The following is a 14,189-nucleotide window of genomic DNA, read 5'->3' on the forward strand; positions in this document are numbered from 1 at the left end:
TTTTAGAGAAGGCAGCACATTGAAGTTTTGGTGATGTCTCTGATGCTGAGACAGGATCGGTCCAACTCTACTGTTGTAGAGGCATCAACTTCAACCACGAAGGGTTTCTTGGAGTCTGGATGAATTAGGAGCGGTGCGCTGGGAAATGCTTTGAGTCGTTGCATGGCTTGGGTAGCAGCTTGAGTCCAGGACAGAGACTTGGGGCTGACTTTGAGGAGACTGGTGAGTAAATGAGTAATGGAACTGAAGTTATGGATGAAGCATGGATAGAAATTGGCAATACCAAGGAAACTCTTTTACAATTGTGGGAGTGGGCCACTTTCGTACTGCAGCAAACTTCCTCTTGTCCAGCCGAATGCCCTCATTACTGATAACCCAGGAAGTGAGGTTGTGAAGGTATGTATGATTAAGCAGACATGCAAAACATGCAGCATTGGGGTACTCCAGGAATCGGTTTGGAAAACTCTGCTCCAGGGCAGTTTCCCAAAAACAACATAATCTGATTGTTGCTCCATTGATGACAATGTTTCTACGATCAAATTTAGGCTTACGGTGTTTTTACATATTCAAACTCTACAATCATGATTGGCATTAGGGAGTTTTTATTCAGGCTGTATATACTGGCTGTATGCCAAAATCATCAGTATTAAAACAATAAAAGACCTGAAATATTTCAGTTGGTGTGTAGTGAATCTAAAATATATGAAAGTTACATTTTTATCATTACATTGTGGAAAATAATGAACTTTTATCACAATATGCTAATTTTATGAGAAGGACCTGTATATATTAAGTTCACACAGTGTGCCCAATTTACTGCAACAGTAGTTTTCCCTCGAAAATGCAAGTAAAATCATCACTGTTTAGCCCTGAAAAAGTTTTATTTGTATTTTTCAGTTGGCATGACTCTCAAGTATTTCAGTAGTGTTTGCAGCACATTGAAAAAAGAAAAGCCAAGTAAATAAAAACAACCCCCATTGTCTTTATTTAATAAGACATTTTACAGTAGTCACTCTTACAGTAGCTGCCTTGTTTTTCTTTTACCCCATTATTTCATATTCTATCACATGGATCAATGCAAAAGAAGAAATATATATATTTATATATGAACGCCCCCCGCCCAAAAAAAATAATAATTTGGCAAGATATTATAATAACATGATTTCCGCCCTGTGCATTCAACAGGGTGAATGTTTGGTTCATACATGGCAATTCAGTTTGGTGGGCCATGAATCTGCAAAAAAAAACCATGGTCGGACGAAAGAGGAACCATATTTGAAACCTATTTAGGTTCTTCAACTTGAATTATTTGCGCCAGTTCCAAAAAAGATCAATACATCCATGTTTGATATGTAATTATGAACCGCACACAGGTGTATTCCAATGTGCAGAAACGTATTTCAAATGCAAACTGCACTGAACGTGAAATCTAAAAACAACAACATTGACAAAAAAGGAAAAAAAAAACATAGCATCTACATTGTCGAGGGCACTTTTAAGGGATACTGTTTGTGTACTGCCATCAAACACTTTATAATGCCATGTATTGGACCCAATACTGAATAAAAGTGTGCAAGAAATACAGTCAGTGAAAGGTGTTGACATGCATCATATTCTGGAAGAAAGCAGCTGCAGAGCTCACCAAAAGATTGAAGAAAAGTTGTTTGCAAGGGTGCCTTGTAGAGACCCATTCAATAGTTCAACAGAGAAGATGGTACTGGTTTCAAAATGGAACAATTAAAACTGTTAAAGCCTTCCTGCTCGGGGAAGCATTAAAACACCAGAAGTGACTCGTTTGCAGAATGTGTGGTTAGTCTTTTGCGAGTGCTAACACTGAATGCGGCTGGAAACACCAACTGTTTTATTCTCAAACACATTTTCAAACTAGATGCCAACAAAGGATTTATCTTCACTGTTTCTCCATTGCTAATGAGAGGCATACCATTCTGGCTTTGAATGTGAGCAGCTTGAATGAGCTGACCGAATGACAACAAACCAATGCCTCGTTCTGTGAAAATCTTTCCAGAGCTGCAGGAATCTACAGCAACATTCACCCTGCCCGAGCACAGCGACGTCTTTCAGGTTTTCTGCTCCGTGTCCTTCATCGATCAGGAAGAGGGGAAGAACAGAGGACGTTCAGCGCATGACACAGTAAGGCCGAGAGCGAGTGAAGAGAAGGGAACACCAAGCACACCATCAGAGCCCATCACCCACGTTAACACTGTTCACACACATCTCCACCAATGAGTGCATCTCAACAAACACCTAAAACCCCAAAATCAAAGCCCAGCCTCATTTCAGGACCATAAAGATATTCAAGCATCTCTGTATCTGAACTTTAACACGTCGGACAGCAATGTGAAATGCTGTTGGAGCAGAAGAGTGAGGTTATTATTTCTACAGTCATGAGAACTCGGGGGTAAATGTGCCTAGCACTAATGAAATCATCTCATAATGCAAAAAATTCTTATTGGTCCCAAAGTGGGCTTTTATTATTATTATGTATGTATGTATGTCTGTAAAAAACCAAACAGATAAAGTGTTTTGATTTTGGGGTGAGATCCACCCAAGCACACTAATATGGCTGTCTTTGAGACGAGCTTTCCACAGTAGGATACATTCTGCATCGGGACAGAGCCAGTGTTCCCAGCAGGACAGGAGCAGTGCCGGCCGGGGTCAGGAGAACACACACTCATTACTGCTACGGGATATCTAGGTGGACTTGATCTCTCCATTCACAAATGGTTGATCCAGAACTAATAAGTGTGTGTGATGTCCGAAGGTCCTGTGCAGGAGTCTAGCTGTTCTTGAGCAGGAGTCTGTCTGGGGCCGAGGGGAAGCAGTGCAGCTGGGAGACGTCTGGAGCGAGGAGGCAGCAGGAGCGCAGGTCCACCGTCTGCAGCGAGGCACAGCGGCGCAGCAGCAGCAGACACTGCTCCGTCACCTTCACACAGCCTGAAACACAGCAGCGCAGTCCACTCTGAGGCATTCCAACAGCAGAAGACTCACTCATTCATTCATTCATGGGAAGTCCTATTCTATATACCATTTTTGGAAGTGAAAAAGAATGAATCATTTAGAGTGAAAAAACATAAATGGACATTCCCAGAATTACTGGTGTTACATTTCACATTTGCTGTTTTTCTTATCAGTTGTGTACAGTAGTGTTGTACGTTACATCTAATGTTCTTAAATCATTTCAGTTTCACTGTGCACCTTCTATATTTGTCATAAGGGTCATCTCTCCAGTGATGTGTGGCTTATTAGGAGGACAATATCTGTCTGAGATACAACTCTTTGAAAATCTGGAATCTGAGGGAGCAAAAACATCTAAATATTGAGAAAATCATCTTTTCAAGTTGTTCAGATGAAGTTCTTAGCAATGCATATTACTGATAAAAAATTTAGTTTTGATATATTTACAGTAGCAAAACTTACTAAGTTCATTCATGGAACATGATCTTATCTTAATATCCTAATAATTTTTGGCATAAAAGAGAAGTGTATCATTTGGACTCATACAGTGTATTGTCGTCTATTCAGTCCCTCCAGGATTTCAAGATTTTCTGTTTGTGCTTTTTTGCAATCAAAATGACTAATTTTTCTGCAGCTTTTCTAAAAAATTGATGGAATTTGCTGCATTTTATTATTGTTTTTCCTTGAACATTCTTCTAACACTGTTATGACTTGTCTGACTTGGAGAACACTGTAGGTCTCCAGAATAACGTTTGAGGAGACCAGCACTAGAGCCATGTCTTCAACACCTGGCAGTAAAACACTCACCATAATATCACATCTACATCTCAGAGACATCTAATGTCTGCATTTACATATGCAAGATGTATTTTAAAAGTGACATTATGGGATGTACCTTTCTTGGACTGAATGCATTTTGCAGTGACGTTATATGGGATGCTTCTAAGCCCAAATTATGCTGAAAACTTGTGGAAATTACCATAATTTGTGGCGTTTGCTTGATTTTGCGATCAATTCAGCGATCGGAAAATTGTGAAATCCTGGAGGGCCTGTTTTGCTACACATTTCCTGTTTCTGTGCTGCAGGGACACAGATGTCAGTATGTAAAAGCAGCTCTGGTTTTTGAAGTGGCCTGAGCAGCTGTGTGAGCTTCAGAGTGCTTCGTTTCACTCTTCTTGGGTATCAAATGCAAACGCATCTTTCAGGTTTGATGGTGATCAAAACAAGTCATATACAGATATTCTTTAAACTTCTTGCTGTTGTTGTGGCCACATTTCAACTACAAGCTCATTTTTATTCTTAGTAACTTTTGTTTGATTCATTAATTGATTAATTCATTTTAACATGGGTTCCTATGGAGACTGTAACAGAGCAACCTTGAGTTTAAACTCAGTCACGGTGAACAATATAATTTCAACAGAGCAGCTTAGAAACTGAACTTATTTCAAAACACCAACGTTAACAAGGACAATGATCAAGTCCTGTGTGTGTGTATATGCACACACACACACACACACACACACACATATATATATATATATACACATACAGTGAAGACCAAGAGTTTGGACACACCTTCTCATTCAAAGAGTTTTCTTTATTTTCATGACTATGAAGATTGTAGATTCACACTGAAGGCATCAAGGCTATTTGAGCAAGAAGGAGAGTGATGGGGTGCTGCGCCAGATGACCTGGCCTCCACAGTCACCGGACCTGAACCCAATCCAGATGGTTTAGGGGTGAGCTGGACAGCAGACAGAAGGCAAAAGGGCCAACAAGTGCTAAGCATCTCTCTGGGAACTCCTTCAAGACTGTTGAAGACCATTTCAGGTGACTACCTCTTGAAGCTCATCAAGAGAATGCCAAGAGTGTGCAAAGCAGTAATCAAAGCTAAAGGTGGCTACTTTGAAGAACTAAGAATATTACATATTTTCAGTTGTTTCACACTTTTTTGTTATGTATATAATTCCACATGTGTTAATTCATAGTTTTGATGCCTTCAGTGTGAATCTACAATTTTTTATAATTTTTAGAGAAGGGGTTTATCAAGATAGGTGGTGCATTAGAAATGGGGCTCATCTCCTGTTTCCAAAATGCATCACAAACTGCTTGAAAAAGCTGTAAACTAATTCCACATTGCACAAGGTGCAAACAACATTACTCCTGTTTCACACCAATGTTTAAGGTTTTTTCAGGTTTGTAGGTGTCAAGGTACAGAAACCAAATAATTAAATGTAAAATAGCACTGGATAGTCTTCAATGTAAAAATGAAATATACAATCAAACCTATATTTATTCAGACACCTTCAACATTTCTCACATTATTACAGTTTTGCTATATATATCAAAAAATATATCTGGTGTCTGAATAATTTTTGATTTGACTGTTAAAACTACAAAGAAATTCAGTCAAGAGCAGTGAGTGATTTTCATCTTCATTTTCTTGGATTAACATTACAGCAGCCAGTAGCTAAATTAGGTGCGGTCACTTTAAGAGACGAGGAACGCATCCAATATAATACACATCCTATTTTTTTCCTCAACAGTTTACTTTCACTTAAGAAATAACTGACAGTTTTTTCGACCATAATTTCCAAGGTGGATATTTTGACATATTTTGTATTTATTTGTCGGCACAAGAACAAAAATAAGCAAATTCGATGTTCTAGTGTTTTGAGACGCCTTTCTTTTCGCAGAAGAGAGCTCGGTTCAGTTTCGCTGTCCGTGATACGTGTCTCTCTCTCTCTCTCTCTCTCTCTCTCCCTCTCTCTCTCTCTCCCTCTCTCCATCTCTCTCTCTCTCTCTCTCTCTCTCTCCCTCTCTCTCTTTCTCTCCCTCTCTCTCTCTCTCTCTCTCTCTCTCCGCACCGAGCACAGCGCGCGAGTAACCAGCTCTGTTCAGTTTTTCCGCGTCTTGTGTTTGGATGCTTTAATGTTTAAATCGACAAGCGGTAAAGCGTAAAAACATGTGAAAAAGATAATCTTTCGTGACGATGCGCAGCAGTGGCCCGTCAACTGTCCTTAGCATCTTTTTAGGCTGTCCTCAGTCAGTCGGTTATATAAAATATCAAGGTGAAAGTCATCATTGCTTGCTTAGTATAGACCCAGCTCCCAACCCAACTTTGAGAATAGATTAACGGTGATTTTTTTTATCATATATATATATATATATATATATATATATATATATATATATATATATATATATATATATATATATATATATATATATATATATATACATACACGCATATACACACACACACACACACTCACCTAAAGGATTATTAGGAACACCTGTTTAATTTCTCATTAATGCAATTATCTAATCAACCAATCACAAGGCAGTTGCTTCAATGTATTTATGGGTGTGTTCCTGGTCAAGACAATCTCCTGATCTCCAAACTGAGTGTCAGAATGGGAAAGAAAGGTGATTTAAGCAGTTTTGAGCGTGGCATGGTTGTTGGTGCCAGACGGGCCGGTCTGAGTATTTCACAATCTGCTCAGTTACTGGGATTTTCACACACAACCATTTCTAGTGTTTACAAAGAATGGTGTGAAAAGGGAAAAACATCCAGTATGTGTCAGTCCTGTGGGTGAAAATGCCTTGTTGATGCTAGAGGTCAGAGGAGAATGGGCCGACTGATTCAAGCTGATAGAAGAGCAACTTTGACTGAAATAACCACTCGTTACAACCGAGGAATGCAGCAAAGCATTTGTGAAGCCACAACACGCACAACCTTGAGGCGGATGGGCTACAACAGCAGAGGACCCCACCAGGTACCACTCATCTCCACTACAAATAGGAAAAAGAGGCTACAATTTGCACAAGCTCACCAAAATTAGACAGGTGAAGACAGTAAAAATGTTTCCTGGTCTGATGAGTCTTGATTTCTGTTGAGACGTTCAGATGGTAGAGTCAGAATTTGGCGTAAACAGAATGAGAACATGGATCCATCATGCCTTGTTACCACTGTGCAGGCTGGTGGTGATGGTGTAATGGTGTGGGGGATGTTTTCTTGCACACTTTTTAAAGTGACGTGACATTCAGCCAAGTATGGTGACCCATACTCAGAATTTGTGCTCTGCATTTAACCCATCCGAAGTGCACACACACAGAGCAGTGAACACACACACACACACACACACTGTGAACACACACCCGGAGCAGTGTTCATCATTTATGCTGCGGCGCCCGGGGAGCAGTTGGGGGTTCGATGCCTTGCTCAAGGGCACCTAAGTCATGGTATTGAAGGTGGAGAGAGAACTGTACATGCACTCCCCCCACCCACAATTCCTGCCGCCCCGAGACTCAAACTCACAACCCTTCGATTGGGAGTCAGACTCTCTAACCATGCTTTTATAACCCTTAGGGGGAAGGCCCCTTAGTGCCAATTGGGCATTGTTTAAATGCCACGGCCTGCCTGAGCATTGTTTCTGACCATGTCCATCCCTTTATGACCACCATGTACCATCCTCTGATGGCTACTTCCAGCAGGATAATGCACCACGTCACAAAGCTTGAATCATTTCAGATTGGTTTCTTGAACATGACAATGTGTTCACTGAACTAAAATATCCCCACAGTCACCAGATCTCAACCCAACAGAGCATCTTTGGGATGTGGTGGAACGGGAGTTTCGTGTCCTGGATGTGCATCCCACAAATCTCCATCAACTGCAAGATGCGATCCTATCAATATGGGCCAACATCTCTAAAGAATGCTTTCAGCAGCTTGTTGAATCAATGCCACGCAGAATTAAAGCAGTTCTGAAGGAGAAACACAGTTTTAGTATGGTGTTCCTAATAATCCTTTAGGGGAGAGGAAATATATATCCACAGTCTGTACTAGTGAGCCGATGCAAAATCTATACGTTTTAGATGTTACCATGCTATTACTCTATTTACCACCTTTTTTCTGAAAAAAAAAACCTTATTCATTATCAAATTATCATTATACCATCGCTAGTATTTTAGTATTAGATTTAATTAGATTCCTTTCGGATTTTAACTCAAAACAGCAATTCTAAAGACAATTTTTTCCCCCTAACAAAACAACATCATCATTACTCTTCTACAACTAAATCTATTCATTTTCGCTGGTGATGGACTTTCTTTTTCTGTTTTTCTTGTTGTCATGGTTATCAGTAGGTGTCATGTGTTCATGTAGTGTGCTTGTGTGTGCATATTCATGTCAATTATCTAAATTTAGTTCTACAACCGATGAGAAATGTGTAAAATATATTTAACCTCTGTGAAAGTATTTCTGAGATGCATCTGAGAGATAAATAAAACAAATGTCTGCATAACATGATGTGTAAAGACAATGTATCCAGTTGTATGAAAAATATGAAAATCTATATTAAAGAAAGACCGGGACCTCTACAGTTTCTTTAAAGCACTGTTGTAGTGCATGAGAGAATAAGAGTGATCAGGAGGAGTACTGATGCAGTGTGTGTGTGTGTGTGTGTGTGTGTGTACCTGCCAGGCTGACGTGTGTGAGGCTCTCTCGCAGCGGGGACAGGGCAGAGGTCAGCGTCTGGATGCTCTGGTCTGTGATGTGGCAGCACTGGCTGAGGTCCAGCTTGCTCAGGTGAGGAAGATAGCGCACTAGCAGACGAGACACGGCGTCCGTCACCTCCAGGCCCACCAGACGCAGCTCTGTCACGTTCTGGAAGCGGCCGCCGCGGTTCTCTCCGTGAGCTGTGGACAACAGCAGCACAGCTTTAGTCCCTGTTTAACATGCAGCTCTGATGTGAAGATAAATCAGTAGCTGAACTCGACAGGGGAGAACTTGTCATATTAATATTTGTGTTTGTAAGTTGAAGTTTACACTCACAGCTCTGACGTGAAAAGCTGAATCTTTCAATTTGCACACACAGACAATGATAAAAACACCCGTGTTTTGAATTGGAAGTTGTAGATTAATAGTCACAAATGTAGAATGACATTCAGACAAAGAAAATGACAGACACAAATGTTTAAGACATTTACTTTTGTACTTCAGTTTCGCTGCACAAGGTCAAGCCAAACACTTACAATCTCTCAGAGCGCTCTGAGTTTGCTGCTCCTTTAGCAATATTCCTTTTGCAAAACTCACTTGTGCACTTATCCTCTCACCTAAAGGATTATTAGGAACACCATACTAAAACTGTGTTTCTCCTTCAGAACTGCTTTAATTCTGCGTGGCATTGATTCAACAAGCTGCTGAAAGCATTCTTTAGAGATGTTGGCCCATATTGATAGGATCGCATCTTGCAGTTGATGGAGATTTGTGGGATGCACATCCAGGACACGAAGCTCCTGTTCCACCACATCCCAAAGATGCTCTGTTGGGTTGAGATCTGGTGATTGTGGGGGGCATTTTAGTACAGTGAACTCATTGTCATGTTCAAGAAACCAGTTTGAAATGATTCAAGCTTTGTGGCATGGTGCATTATCCTGCTGGAAGTAGCCATCAGAGGATGGTACATGGTGGTCATAAAGGGATGGACATGGTCAGAAACAATGCTCAGGCAGGCCGTGGCATTTAAACAATGCCCAATTGGCACTAAGGGGCCTTAAGTGTGCCAAGAAAACATCCTTCACACCATTACACCATCACCACCAGCCTGCACAGTGGTAACAAGGCATGATGGATCCATGTTCTCATTCTGTTTACGCCAAATTCTGACTCTACCATCTGAACGTCTCAACAGAAATCAAGACTCATCAGACCAGGAAACATTTTTACTGTCTTCACCTGTCTAATTTTGGTGAGCTTGTGCAAATTGTAGCCTCTTTTTCCTATTTGTAGTGGAGATGAGTGATACCCGGTGGGGTCTTCTGCTGTTGTAGCCCATCCGCCTCAAGGTTGTGCGTGTTGTGGCTTCACAAATGCTTTGCTGCATACCTCGGTTGTAACGAGTGGTTATTTCAGTCAAAGTTGCTCTTCTATCAGCTTGAATCAGTCGGCCCATTCTCCTCTGACCTCTAGCATCAACAAGGCATTTTCACCCACAGGACTGACACATACTGGATGTTTTTCCCTTTTCACACCATTCTTTGTAAACCCTAGAAATGGTTGTGTGTGAAAATCCCAGTAACTGAGCAGATTGTGAAATACTCAGACCGGCCCGTCTGGCACCAACAACCATGCCACGCTCAAAACTGCTTAAATTACCTTTCTTTCCCATTCTGACACTCAGTTTGGAGATCAGGAGATTGTCTTGACCAGGAACACACCCATAAATACATTGAAGCAACTGCCTTGTGATTGGTTGATTAGATAATTGCATGAATGAGAAATTAAACAGGTGTTCCTAATAATCCTTTAGGTGAGTGTATAAACAGATGTGAGGGAGCAGAGCCGGGGGCGGGGCTTTGGTGCAAAATAAGACATTTTATTGGTTGATGCCCGACCAATGAACAATGTTAGCCATCGTGACTTGCCTAGAAAGAAATGAGTGTTTTATGCACATGTATCAGTTATTTGTAAAACACTGCAAACTATTTTCACTAAATATACTTCGCTTTTACAGGATTTTAAGACACTAGATTCATATTGTCATTCAGGTATTATCTGGTAGACAAATAATATAATATTTTATATGTATATCCCACTGTATCTCGCTGTACCAGAGTTGCAACATAAGAGTTGCTGTTATTTGTATTACTTTTGTTCTGTAAAAATAATTTACATTTCTTTATTGTGTTAAATTCCTAATTTGTTTGTCAGTATTGAACCTTTTTAAATACAACAAAAAAATTAATTAATAAATAAAACTTCATGTTTGCTAATGTCTAAATGTACATAAAAAAGCAAAACCTAAAAAATAAGCAGTTATCACCACCAATACTGTTTTAAGCAGCAAGAGTAGAGCTAAATATATGTATTTATTAAACATCAAGAAGGCTGTCTAGTGGTTAAATAATGGCATTACATATGAATATTATCTTTCTGGCCACCAAATGCCTCTAATTTGCCCCTTTGTAGTGGAATTAAAAAACATTTTCTCTATTTTAACCCTAAATACCACACTTATTGTAATATAAATAAGCATATTAGAAAATATTATATTTTAAATGGTCATTCATGGATCATAATTTTTGTGCATATTATTTAGTACCATCATCTTTTCAAATTAACTAAACAGGACTTAGCTAAAAGTAATACAGTTATTTTTTTGGTTAAACGAAACACTTAAGGTGTTTGATCACATTTGACTGCCAAGTAGTATGAGAACATAATGCCGTTTCATTCCCCAGAATAATGCTATTGGAAAGCATAATCAGCATAGTTATCCATGCACAATCAATGCACATTACGTGTTAATAATTACTAGAAATCTCTGCAGATATAGTGAAACCACTGTTTGTCCCAATTAATCCCATTCAAACATATTGATTTGACATAATGCGCAATTTGTTCAGACTATTGATAGCTCCATGAACCACATGGGTCATTCTCACGAAACTGTTGAAACGCCATGTCACTAGTGATTTTAGATATTAAACATGCAATTTAGTAAAATATAAAAACACCATAATAAAGACAATACTGTTCTCTACCTTGCACAAAGAGTAATTTCAACATAGGACTTATTTTTGCATTTTATTGCGTTTTCTGCTGAAATTCTCATTACTGCAATGCGTCCAGCTGTATCTTAACTTATGTTATGTTGTAATTTAAACAAATTACAATAAAAATATTCTGAAAAAAGTAAATGGATATTCTTCTATAATTTTTCACATGACAGAAAAATGACAGACTGAATATTCATGTATAATAATAATGATACAATAGTGGAAATATAAAGTGTCCATGACTAATGTTCTCATCCTCCGCAATATTTTTTGAGGGTCATTATGCACACAATTTTTTTTAAATATAAATCTTGAAATTAAATTTAAATTAAGCAACACATGAGGCAGAACCTTCAAAATACCAACAAGGTAGGCAGATATATTCATATTGTTCCAGTTAAAAGTGTAAAATTCTCTTGTCAGAACGTGTACACGACAAATTGATTATCATCACCGAAACATTAGAAAAATATTAGATTACAAATTTTCTATGAAAATATACTTCATTAATGACTGATTATATACACAGAGTAAAAATTTAGCTAAATCATCATGGTTTCTCTGTTGTTAGCAAAACATGCTAAGACACCTCATCCTCCGCAACACCATTTTCACTCATCGCAACAATTTAAGGCCAGTTGCGGTAGAGAGAACCTCTTTTTCGGTAATGAGAATTTAATCATACAGACTATTTTTAAATGTATATAATGAGTTATTAAATTAAATATTATTTAATAACAAAACAAAAAAGCTTAAGCAAAGGCTAGGGTGACCAATTTCAGAGAAAACGTTTATACCAACCCACCAAACCCCAGGAAGGAGAGAGACATTGTGGGTTAGAGGTTACAGCAGGAGTAGTTATCAAAAATTGTTGGGAATTGTTGCATCTATCATTATGAGGACTTTCTATAAGTGTAATGATTTTTATACTGAGCAACAGAACTTTGTGTGTGTGTGTGTGTGCGCGCACTGTATGGCCGTGTGACGGTTGGTCGGGCATCGACCAATAAAAGGTCTTCATTCGCACCAAAGCCCCGCCCCAGCTCTGCTCTCTCTCATCTGCACATACAAGTGCACAAGGGAGTTTTGAAGTGCAAAAGTAAATATGACATTTGAGTCTGTCATTTTCTTTCACTACTGTTTTACCTTCATACTCTAAAGACACGTCACTACACACGAAGCAGCGAACATAACCCACATAAACACCACACAGGAGTATTCACCAGCTCCCAGATTCAAGTGATTGTACGGTCTCTTTGTTAGAGTCTTAATGTATAATGAAGTGCATGTGTAAGTAACCTTGAAGAGTTTTCTTCAGCGATAACAACTCTACAGGTAACACTTTATTTTAAGGTGTCCTTGTTAAATATGTTACCATTATAATAATAACCCAAGCAACCCTAATCCTAACCATAATTACCCGGCTACTTCCCACATTTACTAAAATGATCATCTATGAAAACAAGGTGTGAGCTGAACCTTAACACTTCAGTTTTAATAATAACACCCCAAACGTTTCATGTGCAATACTATCTTCAACACTGTAAACTGGAACTGAAAACTGCCAATGAATTCCTACAGCCAGCTCATGATACACTGCTGTTCATTTCATTCATGTTCTGTTCTGACAGCACTCTCAGTAGACATGGACAGAGCGCGAGTGTGTGTGTGTGTGTGTGTGTGTGTGTGAGAGACCTGAGCGTGCGTGTGTGTGTGTGAGAGACCTGAGCGTGCGTGTGTGTGTGTGTGTGAGAGAGACCTGAGCGTGTGTGTGTGTGTGTGTGTGTGTGTGAGAGAGAGACCTGAGCGTGTGTGTGTGTGAGTGTGTGTGTGTGTGAGAGAGAGACCTGAGCGTGTGTCTCTCTGTGTGTGTGTGTGTGTGTGTGTGTGTGTGAGAGAGAGACCTGAGCGTGTGTGTGTGTGTGTGTGTGTGTGAGAGAGACCTGAGCGTGTGTGTGTGTGTGTGTGAGAGAGAGAAACATGTGTGTGTGTGTGTGTGTGTGTGAGAGAGACCTGAGCGTGTGTGTGTGTGTGTGTGAGAGAGAGAAACATGTGTGTGTGTGTGTGTGTGTGTGAGAGAGACCTGAGCGTGTGTGTGTGTGTGTGTGTGTGAGAGAGAGACCTGAGCGTGTGTGTGTGTGTGTGTGAGAGAGAGAAACATGTGTGTGTGTGTGTGTGTGTGTGAGAGAGACCTGAGCGTGTGTGTGTGTGTGTGTGTGTGTGTGAGAGAGAGACCTGAGCGTGTGTGTGTGAGTGTGTGTGTGTGTGAGAGAGAGACCTGAGCGTGTGTCTCTCTGTGTGTGTGTGTGTGTGTGTGTGTGTGTGAGAGAGAGACCTGAGCGTGTGTGTGTGTGTGTGTGTGTGAGAGAGAGACCTGAGCGTGTGTGTGTGTGTGTGTGTGTGTGAGAGAGACCTGAGCGTGTGTGTGTGTGAGAGAGAGAAACATGTGTGTGTGTGTGTGTGTGTGTGAGAGAGACCTGAGCGTGTGTGTGTGTGTGTGTGAGAGAGAGAAACATGTGTGTGTGTGTGTGTGTGAGAGAGACCTGAGCGTGTGTGTGTGTGTGTGTGTGTGAGAGAGAGACCTGAGCGTGTGTGTGTGTGTGAGTGTGTGTGTGTGTGAGAGAGAGACCTGAGCGTGTGTCTCTCTGT

At 40.0% G+C, this 14,189-nt stretch overlaps 1 protein-coding gene across 3 annotated transcripts in view; it reads right to left on the reverse strand.

The window, feature by feature from the left end:
* Positions 1-862: 862 nt before the first annotated feature.
* Positions 863-14,189, reverse strand: part of LOC127979190 (F-box/LRR-repeat protein 19-like) — a 32,826-nt gene continuing 19,499 nt past the window's right edge. For 2 of the 3 annotated variants that reach the window (XM_052584458.1, XM_052584459.1), the window contains exons 10-11: positions 8,457-8,678; positions 863-2,955 (exon numbers count right to left, since the gene is read on the reverse strand). In XM_052584458.1, the coding sequence (XP_052440418.1) occupies positions 2,798-2,955; positions 8,457-8,678 (380 nt within the window). In that variant the 3' untranslated portion in view covers positions 863-2,797. The remainder of the gene's footprint in view (positions 2,956-8,456; positions 8,679-14,189) is intronic. The other variant, XM_052584462.1, reaches the window with a different exon arrangement.

This window comes from Carassius gibelio, chromosome B19 (assembly GCF_023724105.1).
Source record: "Carassius gibelio isolate Cgi1373 ecotype wild population from Czech Republic chromosome B19, carGib1.2-hapl.c, whole genome shotgun sequence".
NCBI classification, from domain to species: Eukaryota; Metazoa; Chordata; class Actinopteri; order Cypriniformes; family Cyprinidae; genus Carassius; species Carassius gibelio.